Below are 18,129 nucleotides of genomic sequence, written 5' to 3'. Positions count from 1 at the left end.
CCTGGCTGCCAAGAGATATGACTAGGAAAGAGAAATACCCTGCAGTCCATGAGGCCTTGTCTGTGTCTGTCCAACTTGAGGGGAAAAGCTGAAAAAAAGCCCAGTGAAAGCCAAGCCAGAACTGCTATGGACACAGCTGAGGGATCTCAAGATCAATATGTACTTTCTTGAGAAGAGGAACTAGGAGAGCATGTTTGTAAATCCCGTGAGATGCAGAGCCTATCAGAGGGATAAATAATGTTTTCTTGCTTGTTTCCCCGAGACACTCACCTGCAGTGAGAGATAAGGGCTTCTACATCTTAACTCTAAAGTTACATGGCTGACTTAAAATCAGTTAAACTAATACTTTAGTTCAGAGCTATTGACCATCCACTTGCAGAATGTTGTACTGCTAACATTTAACACCTTAAATGAAAAAGATATTCGTTCAACTTCCCAATAAGACAGACCAAGAGTTAACAGTAAAAATAAAATATAAATAATTAAAGAACGCAAAATAATTTCCAGACTCTTAACCAATCACACTCTCTTCCAGACAATATGCACCTCAGGGGGCTACACAGGAAGACAGACAAAGCATAACAAACCATCAATTTCAAAGTGGGAGATAATTATTGCGGGACTGGGTCTGTTATTGATTCTTTATTGTGTAAAAAATGGAGCTCCCTTAGGTTAACTACAGAGGAAAACCAGAGTGATCCCCACATTCTCATCATAACAAAAAAGCTGTAATTACATTTTCCCCCACATACTGATTTATTAATGTCTCCTGTTCTATTAATGGTCCTACGTTTCCATTAGTGCAACCTCTCTTTACAATGCACCACTGCCCCAAAACAGCCATTAGATCATGGTAGTCAGCTGGTAGCTAGCCAGTCACAATAAATAGCTGCCTGCCATTAATGACTTGAAAAGCTATTTAATGAGATGATGTCTCACTCTGTACAGCTCTGCAATCACTTGAATACAATCACTTGCCCATACCCGTCATTTGTCCATCACTTGAACGTCTATTTATGGCCACGGAAAGATGTTTAGCCGTTTTAGTGAATGTCTTGAAATTGTTTACGAAGTTTAGGAGGTCAATTGAAGCACAATGCACTTTGCTGACATGCTTTGATGAATTGTAAATATCAGAGAGACTTTTATCCACTGTCCCTCTTTTAAATCACAAATCCCAATTGTGGATCATAGTTTAGTAATTTTGCAGATACAATTCAATTCACATTCAACTTTAATCATGGTGACAAAGCACATTCCCCCTGGAATTAGTAACATAAATCCATTCCACGATCTTCAATAACAGATCAACACATTTCCTGAAGTGTTTAGTACATGCTAATCTAATGGGGCAACTTATGGACTCTAAAATCAGTCTGAGAGGTGGGAAAGGACCATCATTTTAAACAGATGGCTTACCGTCAAATTTTTTATGTCTTGAGACGAAGGTCGTCCTCAGTGTGTGGCTCGTCTCCTCCACTAAGTTCTCAAACTCCAGCTTGCTCTGTTGGCCGAGTTTGTCCTCCATCTCAGATGTGCAGCAGGTGTACTCCTGGGGACACACTCGCAGGTGTTCACCTGAGGGACACACAACGGGGGGGGGGGGGGGGGGGCGGGGAGTCAGGGATGTGCCTTTTTACACGCATCACCAGTGGAGCTTTCCCACTGCACCACAGTGCAGGAGGCGAGCTATCAAAAGGCTGAAGGAGCATTTGATCGAAACCCTCTGTGATTTTGAATTCCCAGAGCAGACTTTATCAAAGAGGGACACAGCAGAACTAATGGGGAGGCCCACATGTGTCTGCCACATGCCACAACAGTTAAACAGACAGTACCTAGACTTATCCTTATGGAAAACACTGAAAGCAGAAGTACTTATGAGTCATCTCATATGTTATCTGGAAATACTACAAAAAGCTACCGAAGTGCTAAATATTTTGAGAGATTCATCCAAATCAGACCTCTCCAAAATTCGATGTGAAAGTAAGATGAGATGAGGCTAGGTGAGGTTCAGGAGCTGCACTGCCCCTCTCACACACTGTAATTGCATATCCTTCCATCTGCCACGATGAAATATCCTGTCTGCAAAGCTATCAGGCTTATTTTCCAGGGGCACAGAATTGGCAAAAGTGGCACATTGTGATGCCAAATTACCCAATGTATAGGCGATATGCCAGTCATGGATATAAATGAACTAAAAACTCAGACAAACAGGCATTATGAGCTCACAATAAGTGATGATTTTTTGGTGAGAGAATGTGAAATTGCTTTTGGAAAACCTCACCCCATTAAAAACGTCTTCAAGTTTCAAAGGCATATTTTACTGCATGAAACTGGGTCCAAAGCACTTAAGAAAACACAAGCACTGTACATGCAGATACTGAAACACGTTGTGAGTCAAGTTACGTATCATTTAGATTGTGCTACAAATTAGAGTTATTTGTAACCCCCCCTTCCTCGTAGATTGTGAAAGGGCCAAATTAAAGGAGTATGTATCAGACTGTGGTGGCTGTTATGTAGCTGAGCTAGATAAACAACCATTTATAACCCTTAATACACAAAGTAAATCCCCAGGAGGCCAATTTTGTTGTCTGAAGTTCAGAATGACCAGTGTGAGAATAAATTTATGTCAAGACTCAACACACAAATCAACTGTACATTACCACAGTCAACAGATAAGGCCTGGATTTCTTGGCATCAGCTGCCATGCGAGTCATGTGAGGTGGCTGTGGTCTATTTCTAATCTCCAGTTAATATGAATACTTCTTAGTTGGACTTCCTTCCAAACAGTCATGGGAAAAAAAAACATTCCCCAGTCAACAAACAATCCAAGCATACTGAAGTAGCAAAGTCATGTTTAAGTTTGGGACATTTTCTCAATTTCTCTCATAGGTTTTAGAGCACAATGATACATGGTGAGAAAATCACAACCAGCAGCCTTTCCATTGTCTGTTTGACCACCAAACCCGACTGGTCCAGTTTGAGATCAATTCTAAATCAATTCTAATTTGAGTACTAAACTTCTAGGCCACACAGCATCATTCATTATGATTACCGCAAATATCCTGAACATGATTGACATATGAAAACCGAACTAGAAAAAAAAAAACGTGGCTGGGATCAATGTCTGCAATCACTTCCCCACTGTCTTGCAAACAAACTGTTGGCGGTTGATGGAAAGTCAGTCGGGAGAGGCGGACTAATGCTGTGTGGTCAGCTGTGGTGCGAAATGTAATCCACCTCAGCTCAGACACACAGGGTGTGGAGAGGGTCCTACCGAGTAACTGCTAATCTTCATCATGTGTCTCTATTCACGGCAACTGTCATTCACACATCACATGTTGTACAGTGGCACGGGAAGAGGTTAGACAAGAGATTGCATTAGTCCAACACAGGTCACCCAGGTGTACCTTTTCAAGCACATGGAGTAATTGAAAAAGCTCTGCCAAGTTGTCTGGGAGCCCCAGACAGTACTGCAAAAGACAGTACTGTAAACCAATAAATGAACTTGAACTTGAAAGTGTTGGTTTAAGGCCTTACTATTCTGATCAGCTTCACCACAGATGTTGACACACCGCTGCACAGATTCCCATTAGAATCAAGCTGATCAGAGATAGAAATGTATGTCTATGCAGAGGGCAAGATAACTGAGGATGCAGGGTGAACTTCCTTGGGGGAAATTCATGGTGAAATGTTCTGGCACCGGCTCAAATGTATTCTAACCAAAGTGAGGTGAGGCATGAGAAATACCTTGTACGTCTTACAAAGACAATCTCATATCAGTTGTTTTGTCCATTTCCTTTGTTGCACAGATGCGTCCAATCATTTGAGATCATTATCTTTGAGAGCAAGAACATGAAGCATGATTTAGGCGTCACACTGTAATTAGCTCAAATTGCTGACTGCAGTCTTGCAGACTTGCTCGTGCGGGCCAGCTCAATGTGTTGAACGGGGAGAAAAAAGATGGCAAGACAAAGCCCATTTAACACAAGCAATCAGTCAGACGGTCCCAACTCTACTCCAGAGTTCACAGTGTTCCCAAAACTGTTGTAATCATCACTTTGCGATTACAACATAAGGGTCTAACATGTGGGTCTATTCATTAGTAGACGGAGAACAGTATGTATTTCCAGCTCATTATAGCAACACTGAGAAATTGATCAATTGAATTTAAATAATAAGCGCAATGGATTTCTTTTTTTTCCTTTTTTGGGGTAATATCATCCTCCATTTCAGGAGGTGATGGGGGTCAGGGGTGGGGGGGCTGGGTAATAGTTTATTTTCATTGGGAGGGCGATAACACCACACACAAAATGATGAACACATGGGTGTACATAATCTCTGTAACACAGCACAGATGTTCCAGATGAGTACATCTGTGCTGAGAATTCTTTTGTGAGCACATTATGAGCACATGTCTGTATATAGGCCTACTGTGTCTGTGATTGATGAAGGCAGAATGAGTTATGGTTATATCAAGTTTCAAAATGTGTGAGCCTATAAAGTAAATTCCTCTTTGTTATATTTAAATGTATTGCTTGTTAATTCATTGTTGAGACATTTACTGTAAGATAATGACTGAGACATAATGACAGGTCCATCAAGATAAAACAAGTATAAGGTCAAATAATTATGTTTCATGAAATGTGTTTGATTATTTTGAATTTTTGAAGAATAAAACATCTAATACCACAAAACTATTTCATGTACAGCATTTTGAAACAGATACGTTTGGGTCTCTGCTTGCTTTGCCACAGTAAAACCATGTATCATTTAAACAACTGTCCCGACATGACAAATCATGCCTGTCTGTTTGTCAGTGTAAATCATTGTGTTGCCAGGGGTAGGACACAGGTGCCAACGGGAGGCTGACTTTTGACAGATGGGCTTCTGATAGGGGTCTTAGCCTGTCAATCACCTCCTGCAAGACATCATATACCTCCTCAGTTACTCCTATTAATATTGGTCAACGTGCAAGGTGAATGTTAACAATTCACCAAACTGAAATGACATGCCATAAAAATTGCTGCCAATTCAGAAGTGGACACTTGCACATATCTTTTGTTGTTTTGCAGAGCCATTTCCAAAAATCATTTTTTTACTCTTTCCATTGTTACTGAAAATGCTTGACGTTTCTTATGCAAGATATGTGTTGTTGTAGTGCCGGGAGAGGTTGAAAGCCCTGTCAGCTGTTAATGGAGAAATTATTCTTCTAAACGAACAAGCTTTCCAATTAAGTGGATTATCTTTCTTCCAGACGTGGCTTTAAGGCAAGTTTGCATTAGAACACCGAGAAAACAAAGTACAAAAAAAAACAAAAAAATGTGACAGAAAAGAACAAGAATACCCATTGTCTTTCTAGGCTAAATACATTTGAGCTAGTTCCTGTCTGCAATGAGGCATTCCAATTCAAGTTGAGAGATGGCAGTAATTACAGGATGGATAATGAGAGTTTGATTGTTTTGTAAAACAACTGAGCTCTTTTAAGATTTTTGATGAAACAGAGATGAGGGAATTACATTGGTAAATCAAAGAGTAAACGGGAAGATTTGTGTTTTTTCCTATCGTGAAGAGTCATTGCAAATCTTGTCTGTTAGCTGAGTTCAGAATAGTTGGGGATATGTTTCCAAAAGTAACATGTAAGTCATCACCATCTCGTCCATAGTTGACTTGGTTGGCACTTCTATTCAAAATCCCCAAAGGAGTCCTTCTGTAGTTGGCATAGCATTGATGAAAAAGTAGAATCCTAGTTGCAATTTTCCTGTTGCTATTAATGCATATATATTCACATTAATGTAACATATAATGAGGTTGTAATAAGAGCCACATATGGGACAGATGTACTGCTATGTTGGAAGGTTCTGGGCACATTCCGTCTGGTATACTATAAATAATCTGAATGAGCTTGCAATAAATCCTTGACTGTGTCCAAACCCTGTTATGCCAAAGATGTAAGGAGGTTGAGTTCGGCCCATTGGGATATGAAATCCCTCCATCTGTCTTCTTTATCCTCCATCACTGTCTTGTATTGCAGGAGCAGCCTTCCACATGTGAAATCTGGTGACATTTTCAGTTAGATGGAGTTCTAACACAGAAAAATTAAGTGAAGAAGTTTTTTAGCTAACTTTCCCTTCCAGGGCAGTATTGGGAGATAAATAGGCCTTAGGCCCATTGATGGATTTGATGCCAAATAGTTAAATAAATTCCCAGATGTATTCATTAGTCTACCTGGCCATAGGGTCCACTGGCTGCATATGGGCAGTGCCATCTGGTGGGGTCCCCTGGCCACTCCTGCCAGCATTTGAAAAGGGAGGATGTCCCCGCCAGTCCTCTCTGCTTAAGCCAGAAAGTTCCAAATGGTTTGCCAACTCTCATAACTTGCAAACTAGGTGTTGATTGAAATGTGCACTATAGTGTATGGACCACACCACTTTCCATGCATATATGTTGTCCATACTGTAAGTATAGGCTAAATAAGATCACATTTGCCTCACCAGGAATTTCCCTACATCTATAAAATGTATAACACGTACTAAAGCAAATGAATGGAAGAATCCTGGAACAACAATACACAGTTGGCAGGTGGTGAAAAGAAAATCGCCAAGGAAAGCAATGTCCTTCGTCAGGATGAAGGATCAAGTGAAGAAGCCAAGCTTAATTCCATGACTAATCAGCTCAGATGCCTGCTTCTGACGGCTGTTTTCACACCGCAGTGGAGCCGCGCTCAATAACCAGCAAGCTCCCTGCTGGATGAATCACCCTCGCTCACCATCATCGATCCACCATCAGATCCCACTGCCGCCATGCCGCCATCAGTGTGCATAGCTCACTGTCCCTCTATCGCTCTCTCTCTCTCTCTCTCTCTCTCTCTCTCTCTCTCTCTCTCTCTCTCTCTCTCTCTCTCTCTCTCTCTCTCTCTCTCTCCATCCCGCTCTCTCGTACACACGTCCGGCATGGAGAGCAGTGTGCAGTGAGTCTCATTACCATCCCAACACCGACACAGATGCTGCAGTAGCAGGTCAATGCTCCTAGCCTCTCCATAGATTCCACCAGGGCAAGAGCCCCATTATCTCATTAACATTCTAACCACGCTCTGAGAAGGGGTGGACCTGCGCTAGAGCCAGTATTGATTTAACGCTGTGGTAGATCCCCCCCATCTCTCTCTCTCTCTTTCTCCTTTTCCTAGTTGAACCTCAGTCTCTCTTTGTTCAAAATTGCTCTGTCTGCCTGTCTTTCTCTGTCTCTTCCTGTTTTTTTGGACTTAATGGTTGAGTGAAGCCAGTTTCAGAACCTTGGACAGCAGAGCAGAGAGGCAGGTTTGAGCAAGGCCTCTTCCTGAATGAATCCTTTATCTCGGAGATGTATTGACTTCAGGAAGTCAGCCCACCCTCAGCGTCACAATCTGGGATGTCAGCGCTCTACATCTACAGTATGTTCTTTGACACCTTTCATCCTACTGACATGACCCAGAATAAAGGCCAGAGAGTAGGATGGTATGACAGGTGGCTGAATGACATGGGGACTTGGTCTTTAATAGTCTATGGGAGGAAATCTGAGCCTGACATGAAAACCTGAATCCAGTGGACTGTGAACGAAGTGTGTTAGCCAAGTTTCAACACTCAATGGAAAAAGACACGTTTCATTTTCTGCAAGATTTCAAGTGCTCAAGGACTGCATGTGTTCAGGTACACTTCATAAATAATTGATAGTTACACGCCACATGAGAAGGAATCCGAGACACAAGTTCTAAGTTATTTTGACAAGTCAACGCCTGTTCTATTTCCAATTAACAGTGTTCAATCACATCTGTTTGCATGGGTGAGATGGGGGGAAACGCATCAGGCTCCATTGATCTCAGCTCAGCTACACCATCTGGACTTTTCTCCCTGTGCCCAAATCACCCACTTTCAACCATCTCCATTGGGGCCTGAGACCCAAATTGAATATGTCCAAACAAGATGACACGGATAATTCCCACAACCCAATCTTACCAGATGTTCCCACACTTGGAAGACGATAAAAGATTTCCTAACTTTCAAATAACTTCCAGAGTTGGCGGGGAGTGTGACAGTGATGGATGGATAAATGGATGGTTCACTCACTGTTGTAGAGGGAGGCAGGGAGATAAGGGATAGGCTAGTCTGGGATGAAGTTGTTTTCATTCACTAAGGACACACTGCGGGGGGGGACCATTTTCCCCCCCCATTACCAGTCCACTTTTCCTTACATGATTGAACACTTAAAGTACCAAACTTCAAATATGGATTTCAGTGTGTTTCAACACAGTACTGTTATTAATGCCCTTTACTGTTCCAGTCTCCAGTAGTCCTTATACAAAAGTATATCATGACCAGTAGACCTCCATCATGTCTGATGATCTATTGTAATACTGATTCATAGAGCATGCTGCAGAAGGATGATGATAATGATGAGAACAATGATGAGGATGGTGGTAATGATGATGGGGATGGTGATGAGTGATTCTTCTTTCCACATGAATCCTGCCACATACTTGTGGCTGTTTAGAATGCAGTCTGTACCCTCCAGTCCAACACCAGAAGCACCACAGACGTCAATCTGATTAATAACTTCAGCAGCATCCACACAGGAGGAGGACAAATATGCTTTCAAGCCAGCTAAATGCATGACCCACAGCTCCAAAGCCCTCTAATATTACAGGTTATGGCCTCTCGCCAGGTATTTCATAAACCTCAGTCCTGAGGACCACGGGAAGTGCTCTATATCACTGCAACTCCTCCAATTGCGGTAATTCTTAGTCAATTTCATATGCATTAACGCTCTTATGAGCACTTTTACAGTTCTCTGGTCTAATCCCCTCAACACTAATTAGAAGTCGCACTCTGCACCGCCAGTTTGGAAGCCCTTATGGTAAATGTCAAAGGTAAGGCATCTTATTGGCCGAGCACTTGAGTCGAGCCTGCAGCCACTGTCTCCAATGATGCATACACTCCATTAAAACAGGTCCATTATGGATGGATTTAGGCTCTGGCACAGAGTACCTGGGACTGCATGTGAAAGCTGTTATATTTCCCTCAACAGGACTTCAAGCAGGAAACATTAGCCTAATATTAATGAAAAGCAAGATGGCATTCAACCCTAGGTGTGGTGCCTGCACAGTTGCTTCCTGTTGCTGTTTTGTTGCACGTAGCTTGAAAATATACACTGTTGGTTCAGATGCTTTGTAAGGGAACTACAATGCTGGTTGGATTTAACCCTACCATGCCTCTGCCTCTCTCATGGTGTGTGGAGAAAAAACGACTTGAGAAATAGCATGACCGACAAAACACTGTGCAGCTTCCTCACAGTGTAGTTCAGCCAAGCTGCTTTCAGAGGCTCCAGACCCAGCAGTGTATGGAGAGAAGGGAGCAGGGAGACACCAACATCAGGGTGTGAACAAGCTTTGAGTTCCCTGTATGGCTAAATGCTAACTGGTGCATGGCACAGTCCTAAAGGTAACAGCTGGTGGTCTGAGCAACCCCAGGTAGCGCTGCAGGCAGGGAGCTGACCACCCCACTTATTCACAACTTCCTTTGAAACAGGAAAACCACCGGTTCGGTGCATATTCCAATTCAGTTCAGAAGGATAAAATGAAAATAGTATGAACATTTTTTGTCAACCTGATTTTTTTTCCACTTTCAGATTTAGCAAAATATAATTTATTTTTTTAAGCTGAGGGGAGTTTGGGAGGTTACTAAGCTGAAACAGCACGGACAGAGATGGTTGAAAGTCTGTGACTGTATCATTTCTGGCAACTCCATCCCCACAGGGAAAAGCCCTGCACACACCAGCCAGATACGGCTCTCTCCTGCTCTACTCACAAGGCTCTCACACACGCACACACACACACACAGTTCCACACATACACATAGCTCTACCCCCTACACATGCACTCCCACACAGAAGAAATTTGACTGAAATCGAATGTGCCCTACTTTAGCCGGACCCCTCCAGGAGGGAGATCATAGTGACATAGCATGCAGCACATAACAGGCAATAACGAGCCAACAGATAGCTACTCAGAGAAGTCGCTGACAGATTTTAGACACCTGAGAAGAGACCACAGATGGAAAGAAAGTGGTCTGCATCTATGTGACCAAACTAGCTGGTCATGGAATAAAAGCAAAGGGTCGTCAAAAGGGAAAATATATAGGGTCTCAATATAAAAACTAATGTAAAAAAAACTACAGTTTTAGTCCAACATTCAGTCCTACATTAAAGTTATTGAAAAGTATGGGAATACACATAATCAGTAGATTTTCTGTACAATTTTGTAGAAAAAGATAAATGTAATGAAAATGTATTACTGTAAGCTCTCATTTCATACATTAAAATTAGATTGATGTACTGTATACTATTTTTCTGCTTTGGGTCTATTCAATGGTGCCAGAGAGGCCAGAGAGATGGATGTTCATTTCCAATCTGAGTATTTATTTATTACACTTTAATTATTCAATAGATAAGCAAGTGTTTATTTTCAGTAGTCTTTTCATGATAAATATCATGCAGCATGTAGCATTTTGCAATGCAATTGGTTTCTGCTTCAATACCTGATGTTCTTCTTGTTTATTAAGTATATTTAACCCATCCCACTGAATATACTGCAGATTTACAAATGAACTTCATCCACTTTTTTTAAAACGTTTTCCACTTCAATGCATTCAAAGACACAACAGGGCTGTTAAATTTAACATGGCATTTTTGTGTCATGTTTATTTGTGCTTGAAAAAAGTGTTTACTCAAGAATCCCCAATGAGAAGCCTTTCCAACAAATCTCCTCAACCGTAAGATCTGTGTGTTTGGAAAACAAAAATAAAAAGTCCCCTGTGTGTGATTTATTTGTGTCACTGACACCTTGGATTTGACATTCACGTATGGGAGTTACCATGACACGGTAGTGCTCACAAGTTTCCAAGTTTGTCTTTGGTGTGAAACTTGGGACCTCTGTACAAGGATGTACCCCAAAGGATGCAACAGACCCAGTAGGCTGGTGAGAAAGGCCACAGCAATCAACAACCTAACACTCCCTTAGTGGTGCTCTTATCTGCATAGTCACTGCAGGCCCAATCAACAGACACAACACAAACGACGACCACAAACAAGACCAGACAATCAAGGCCCTGATACCTACTGCAATTCTTGGCATGAACTTCTGGAAGAATCTGCACTTTTTGTAAAAGCAAAATGGCAAGACTTTACTTTCTTACATGTTATGGTATCTTTTCTGTTAATGCTGTACAGATTTTCTGCATGGAAATAGTTTCATATGTTATCCCCTGGGTTTTAAATCTGGTTTAAACTCAGAGATAAACCTGGTCATTACTTAAGCATACTGACGCTTCTAACAGCGATCATTCCTTGCCACCAAGCCTGGCGTGCATGTTGTCTCTAAGCCTCAAGACCCTGAGTGAAACCAAGTGTGAGAAGTTGAACGTTGGAGAGGATTTCTCCTTTCCTGATACCTTCCCCCCCCTCCCCCTCACATCAACACAAACAGTGAGTCATGGTCTTAATCCCCTCCAGTTCAGATGGATTACACGTTGCCTTCTCCCCTGCTCGCTGCTCCCACCACGGAGCCCTCTCTCTCACACGCTGACCCCACACTCCGCTCCCACACAGCCGCTTTTGATTTCAGCACTCCAGTGGCGTGTCCTCTGTACTCCATCTCTCTCTCAATCTCTCTCTTACACACGCTTTCTTATTTTCTAACCTTTTACAATACATCTCTGTTTTTCCGTCCTCCCTCCTCTCTCTCCTTCTTGCTAGTTTTTTCTTTCTCACAACTCCCCCCGCCCCCCCCGCCCCCCGACCGCTTTCTTTCCCAACTGATCCCTTAACTCACATTCACATCGTTCACATACATTTCTTCCTGCTATGAGAAATGGTGGAAATCCTTAATCCTCCTTCCATTACTGATGTAGACCGACCGCTGATTGAAAACTGAAAGTGTGCTGTGGCAGTCACCCATAAGCCAGCCCAGGGTCTTTTCACACTCTCTTTAACGACCCTATATGGAGTTGTGGAGAGGATTGAGGAAGCTACACAACGTATGCAGCTCACACATGAATGCTTACAGAGGTTTGACAGCTTCTCAATAGCAACCCTCCCATACACTTTAATCCATCACATCTGACCGTGCAAAAAGCAGGCGGACAAAAGATAGAAAAAGAAGTGTCACTTAAAAGTGACACTTTTAAGGATCTTTTATTTAAAAGAAAAATGAATCCCAATACAGTGGTAAAATGATTTAGTATAACTGACATTCTAATTGATGAAACTTTACATTTTTGTCCTAAATGGGGACCGCTACACTTTCAACAACTAGATATGTATTTGTAATAGTTCTTTCTGAAAATGAATGAAGGGGGTACTTTGTGTCTGTTTGGCAAATCATGCAATTACGCTTTGAAAAGATCAGCTCTGAAAAAAACGAAGGTTTCATACAGCCATGTGAGATAAAATGCTGCAAAATATTTGGTCTTTCATGTGTGTACTTAGTGACTCAATATGTATGTGACTCAAAGTGACATACAGGGTAGAATTTGTACCTACAACCTCTTGAACTGCAGTCAATGTTTCTACCACTAAGCTGTACCCATCACCATCATCCTGCTCAAGTTAATTTTAGAGTTAGTAATATGCCTTCATAAATCAGTAGACCACAGTATACATGTAGTCATTTAGCAGACGCTCTTATCCAGAGCGAGTATACACTGAGAACACATGGAGAAACTGTGATGTTGAAGTACAGATAAATAAACCACAATTCCTCCGGGGGTCCTGTTGCAGTGGCCCTATGGGAGCGGAATCCCTCCTTGAAACCTCCCCTGGTGCCCATCTTAAGTACAGTCAGGAGGAGTAAACAGTCCGGCTTTAAAGGTCTAAAATAGATGCATTGAGAGAGCCAGACGTAAGTTGTGGCACACCAGAACCACAGCCTGTCCCATCATGCATCACTTCACTGCAGGTGATGTGAATGATTGACACACACAGACGTGCGGCCACATATACAGCATCCATGCGCGTACACAGACACACTCACACACGCACACACAGGGGTGTGCCTCAAGGGCAAACCTTGCTGTGGGCTGACTGAAGTGTAATGAACTGGTTGACAGTTGCTTTGACTGCATGGGTACAAGAGCATAGGAGCTTGAGGAGGCCTGGTCTATTTTAGCTGAGCTGTCAGCCGACCCGGCAGGTCTGTATGCAGACAGTTTAAGATCTATTTCAAACTTGCCACATATTTCTGCCCCCTTAGCTCCCCTTAGAACGCTGACAGTCTAGCCAGGCCCTCTTAAAAATACAAGGGAGAGTGGTTTCACCCGAGGCCCAAACCACCAGTGTCTGCTCTCTTTGCTAGTTGCTGGTGCCAGTTACAGAATTTCTAGGCACTTTAGGCAAAGCAGCTCTCTTTATCAATTAAGATGACACTATTACTAACCACTGACTCAATCTGGCATCTAAATATCAGCTTCAGTTATCTTTGTGTGTTACCAAAAAAAAAGTTGAATCTGGCCTTTACTGCCCAAGAAGTCGTTTCAAATTCCCTCGAGAAGAATAGATATGATGACAATGTGCCAAGCACCAGCCCAACCACCACAAAAGGCCCTCTTTCTTTTTCATCGACTGAAGTCTACCCGCCATTCCTTCAGGGTGTAGTTAATGTAACTATAAACTGGGTTATTAGTTTATAAAACTGTTTTGCTGTGGCCAAGAAAAAAACAATATTTCATTGAGTGATTTTAAGGCTAGCTGTCTGGAAAGAAAGAATAAGAAAAAAACATTATGTTCTTTGTCTGCAGTGAATTAAACTTTTAGTTTTCAACCTATGTTTCATTTGGGAATACCGTATCATGCCCAGACTATGCCAAATATGAAACCCATTCGTTCACTCTCTCACAATCACTAGCCTTAAAGAAACACAGGGAACACAAGCATTTACTATGACACAACGGTAAAAATATTTGAGTATTTTAGGAGTACTACAATTCAAAAGGAGCTAAAAGAGACCTTTTCAGCTCGACAAGAGCACAAACCACTCAACTAAACAAGACCGATAAGGGCTTTCGATTGGGAGTGAAAACACATTACAGCTACATTTGGCTTGAATTCAAATTTGATTAAATGTTTTTTCTCCACTCTCCAAAACCTACACAAACAAACAAAAAATCTCCCCAGCATCTAGATGATCTGGCCAGAGCAGGCATTCTGTAAATAATTACCTTATGCAAATTGAAGCTTTCCTGCAATACACTTTTGCAGATTGAATGCCTTCAAGCATGTTTTGGCCAGAACTATCCCATATACATGTTCTGGCATGTGCCAAAGGGATAAGTATTCAGAGAAGCTCAGATATGACGTGATGTATTTGTTCTGTAATTCTGTATGACGCGCTCCATGTGTTGCCTTTGCTAATAATGAGCTATAATTGAGTGCTTTCTCAATCCCAGCTCCTGAGGGCTATAGCTAGCCTCCGGTGTATTTATGCAAAGGTTATTTGGAGACAATAAAAATCCAATTACACAATGAGGAAGGCGATTTGATCACCTTTCAACATTCGGCAAAAGCAAAGTTCAAGCTGGGAGAAGTTCGTAAACATGTTTTAAACATGCCGGGGTGATATAGGCTACGAGAATCAAAGCCAGAATTTTGATTTGACTGAAGAATTGCTCTTGGAAGTGCTATTCAAAGATGACTTTGTTTCTACGTCGTAAATAGCCATGGTCAATCCAAGAATGTTGACTATTAGTTAGAGCAGATGTCAGACACTTGTAATCCAGGTTTACAACAGCCATAAACAAGCATGTAGTGTATGCTTTGCCACTCAATACCCACCACCGGTAACTTGACAAAAGCTGTCGAACATGCCAACAAGTTAAAGTGTAAGGCTTTTCAGACAACAATATTGAGGGAGGCTGCTTTGAGCTTGGTATGAATAACTGTGTCAGTCAATAGCACAGTGGTGGAACATTGCAGAAGAGATCAGAAACTCAGGTTGCAATACAAGCCTCGGAAAATGTGCCAACCTTTTTCCTTCTTGGTAAAATATCAAAAATGAGGCAGAGAATACTGAATCATTGGATGGATCCAGTCTATGTCGTAACAGACTGTCTGAGATTCTAAGACATGCCCACATTGAACAAAACAATCAATTCCATTCACTGACCTAGTAATGGTTCATACTCCAAAGGTCTGTCAAAGTAATGAATGTAAATACATGTGATTTAATAGCATGGCTGTAGACAAATTGGCCTGCCGACATGCATGCAAACACACACGCACACACCTTAGTTGTGATCAAAGTTTTCTCATACAGCTCTGACATTTAGGTCTGTGCTGGCCGCGGTTTTTCATTACCCTAGGTGATTAGATGGGAGGCGGCCGGAGAGACAACAGATCTGTGGCTTTCAATCAGCTGATCTGCTGAGCCTACCAGCAGCTGGACCTCTTATTAAACAGCGGGCCTTCTCATTTCTCCTGCCAGATACACTGCAGCACCTGCCACTACGACAGGGAGACTGGAGGCGAAGTGGGGAACACTTCACTGAGTCAGACACACTGGAAATCATGCCACAATGGTTTTAGATGAGTTGGAGCACATTCGTGGCCAGACCCAACTGGTACTGAACCCCACCTAGATGTACATCATTAGATCAAGGTTATGTTTGTGTAGAGTGACATTTAGGTATACCTTTCTGAAACTATAAAAAATGTTATGGGAGCATGGTTCCAAAGTGCCTACATTATTATAGGCCTAAATATAGGCATTCCTGTTATGGACTTCTTTGGACTTTGGAGGAGAGGATGGCATGTTATAATGCATCTAACGGTTTGCAACATTGTACTTCCTCCAGTGTGACTATGCAAAGGGTAGGCATGTATTGACATCCAGACCAGAAATTCAGGAAAGACACTGATGGAATACATGCACAGAAATATAAATATATAGGCTACATTAGATGGCCCTAGAGACATACTGTAATGCAGTATTAACTGAATTTAAAAGTGTTAGTTTGGTGAGGTGCAATATGGAAGGATTATCAGTAGCCTCTCATATTACTCTCCCCCATGAAACAGACGCTCAGGCTAATCTTCTTTCCTGGTTTCACCATAAATGTGATTACTACCATACAACAGATAATAGAACCCTTATCTATGCTGTGCGTGAGAGCGTGAATTAAAACTAAGCTTTTAACAGCCTTGAGCAGTTTTTGAAAAATCCATACAAAATCCATTGAAAATGGACTTAGTGCGTAGAGCCCCCTACTGGTAAAGCTTGTCTCTGGCAAATTTAACATGGTTTGGGACACTTCTGAAGAAACACCAGTTGCACTCTACTCCTTTTGATAAAAGCAACAGTTATACCCACTGGAAAGTAACTTGCTTACTATAACTAACTAACTTCTGTATTGTCACATATGTTGTGTTCCTTGTTTTCTCTTTGTATAATAAAATAGTGCAATTGTTTTTTTGTTTTTTTTTAACAAATTTTGTTTGAACATTTCGTTCTACATGTATTTTTGTTTTTCTAATAAGCTTAAAGTGTCATTTAACTGCAGACACGTTGTAACTGTTGCCTTGGACTTACTGCCTTGAAATATGACACACATTCAAGAAAGCAACAAGTTGTGCCATACATTTAGTCTGTGAAACTAGACCACTACATCATCTGTGGAATAAAACACAACCCACCTTATGGTGTTCTCAATAAGAATGTGAAACATGGTAGTCTATGATAGTATCCTGAGGATAAAGTGCTTCTTATGTCCCTATTTATCAATCTAGTCAAATTAATACTTTTTTTTTGCAATTATTGTTAAGTTTTGAACTAATTGTCATGTGTAGCTCTCTGTCTTGCTGTCATGACAAAACACACAAATCAAAATAACATTTTAGAACACCTAATGACTAGGAAAACGACTGAATACATGTATTATTGGACTTTGTTACACATCTACATGTGAACTGGAGAAACCTCGTGAGAAAACGGGGACATTTATTTGTTGTGTGGGCAAGAAGGAGCTTAGAATATCCACAATTAAAGAAACCAGGCAGAACAGATTCCTAACTCACCTGATATTTCTTGGTGGGGAACATTGACAAGACTGAACCCTTTCGCGGTGTATGCTTGTCTAACCTCACTGCAGCTCCGTGCTTTGCTATCACCTCCAAATGAAAAGGACAGCACGGAGAACGTGCAAAAGACCACTTGCACCCCCCACATCGCACACATCAGTAATATATCCCGGTGAACGAATTTTGCAAGGAATGGTAGCCTGTCTGTTGGCTAATCCAAACGGCTGGTCAATCTGCGACAAAAAGGAGTCTACGGCGATCCTTTGTATCTACTTTATTCCGCTGCAGAATGTCAAATGTTCATCAACCAAAAATCACACTTCACTTTATGTACATCCACCTCATAGCAAAAGCCTATCTTATCCTTCCCGGCAGAACAACAGCGCATAGAGTCCAACAGCCTGCTAAATCCGTAATAAGAAACGGCACCTTGTGCTCCCAGTTCATACAACTTCTCTCATGCACACAGGACCTCTGTATTTCTGTCAACGGGAGGAAACCAGAAATTCTGTGAAGACATCGTAGTCACCATGTGAGAGAGCCAGGCAAAACACGGAGTGGAGTAGCCTGTGTACTTTATCAAGACACGCGCGCCGTCATCGGTTCACTGCATTTCACTACCATAATAAATTGCCAAAGGCAATGCTACCATTAGAGGATATGGACTATATTATAAAGAACTGTATGTCATGTTCAAAAAGTAACATAATATGGTTTTATTTTGCTAGTGTAATTATAAAACACTGCGCTGTGGTTTGGGTAATCAATATCGTTAAAATCAATAGGCCCATAAGCTATGTTAAAGTCTGTATGTAACCTAGTTACTTTAAACCCCTATCTAATTTGTAGTCTACCTGCCAGTAAGAAATTACCCCACTGATTTAATTACTTAATGCACCATGATGGAATAGTGTTTACCACGCTGATATATTAAATTCATTAGAGACCATCTAATCATACAGTAAAACTTGAAACAATGAAATAACTTGTATTAAACATTGAAACACTAAAATTGTGGCAACTTTGAAAGTT

The 18,129-nt window shown here is 41.5% G+C and overlaps 1 protein-coding gene across 2 annotated transcripts in view; it reads right to left on the bottom strand.

Moving 5' to 3' along the window:
• Positions 1 to 17,582, bottom strand: part of gpc6a (glypican 6a) — a 76,624-nt gene extending 59,042 nt beyond the window's left edge. For both annotated transcript variants that reach the window (XM_062447050.1, XM_062447051.1), the window contains exons 1-2: positions 17,095 to 17,582; positions 1,420 to 1,578 (exon numbers count right to left, since the gene is read on the bottom strand). In XM_062447050.1, coding sequence (XP_062303034.1) covers positions 1,420 to 1,578; positions 17,095 to 17,254 — 319 coding nt within the window. In that variant the 5' untranslated portion in view covers positions 17,255 to 17,582. The remainder of the gene's footprint in view (positions 1 to 1,419; positions 1,579 to 17,094) is intronic.
• Between the last annotated feature and the right edge of the window lie 547 nt (positions 17,583 to 18,129).

Source organism: Osmerus eperlanus, chromosome 21 (assembly GCF_963692335.1).
Source record: "Osmerus eperlanus chromosome 21, fOsmEpe2.1, whole genome shotgun sequence".
Classification (NCBI taxonomy): Eukaryota; Metazoa; Chordata; class Actinopteri; order Osmeriformes; family Osmeridae; genus Osmerus; species Osmerus eperlanus.
Note: the sequence above shows the minus strand (reverse complement) of the source record. Positions and strands in the feature narration are given on the sequence as shown.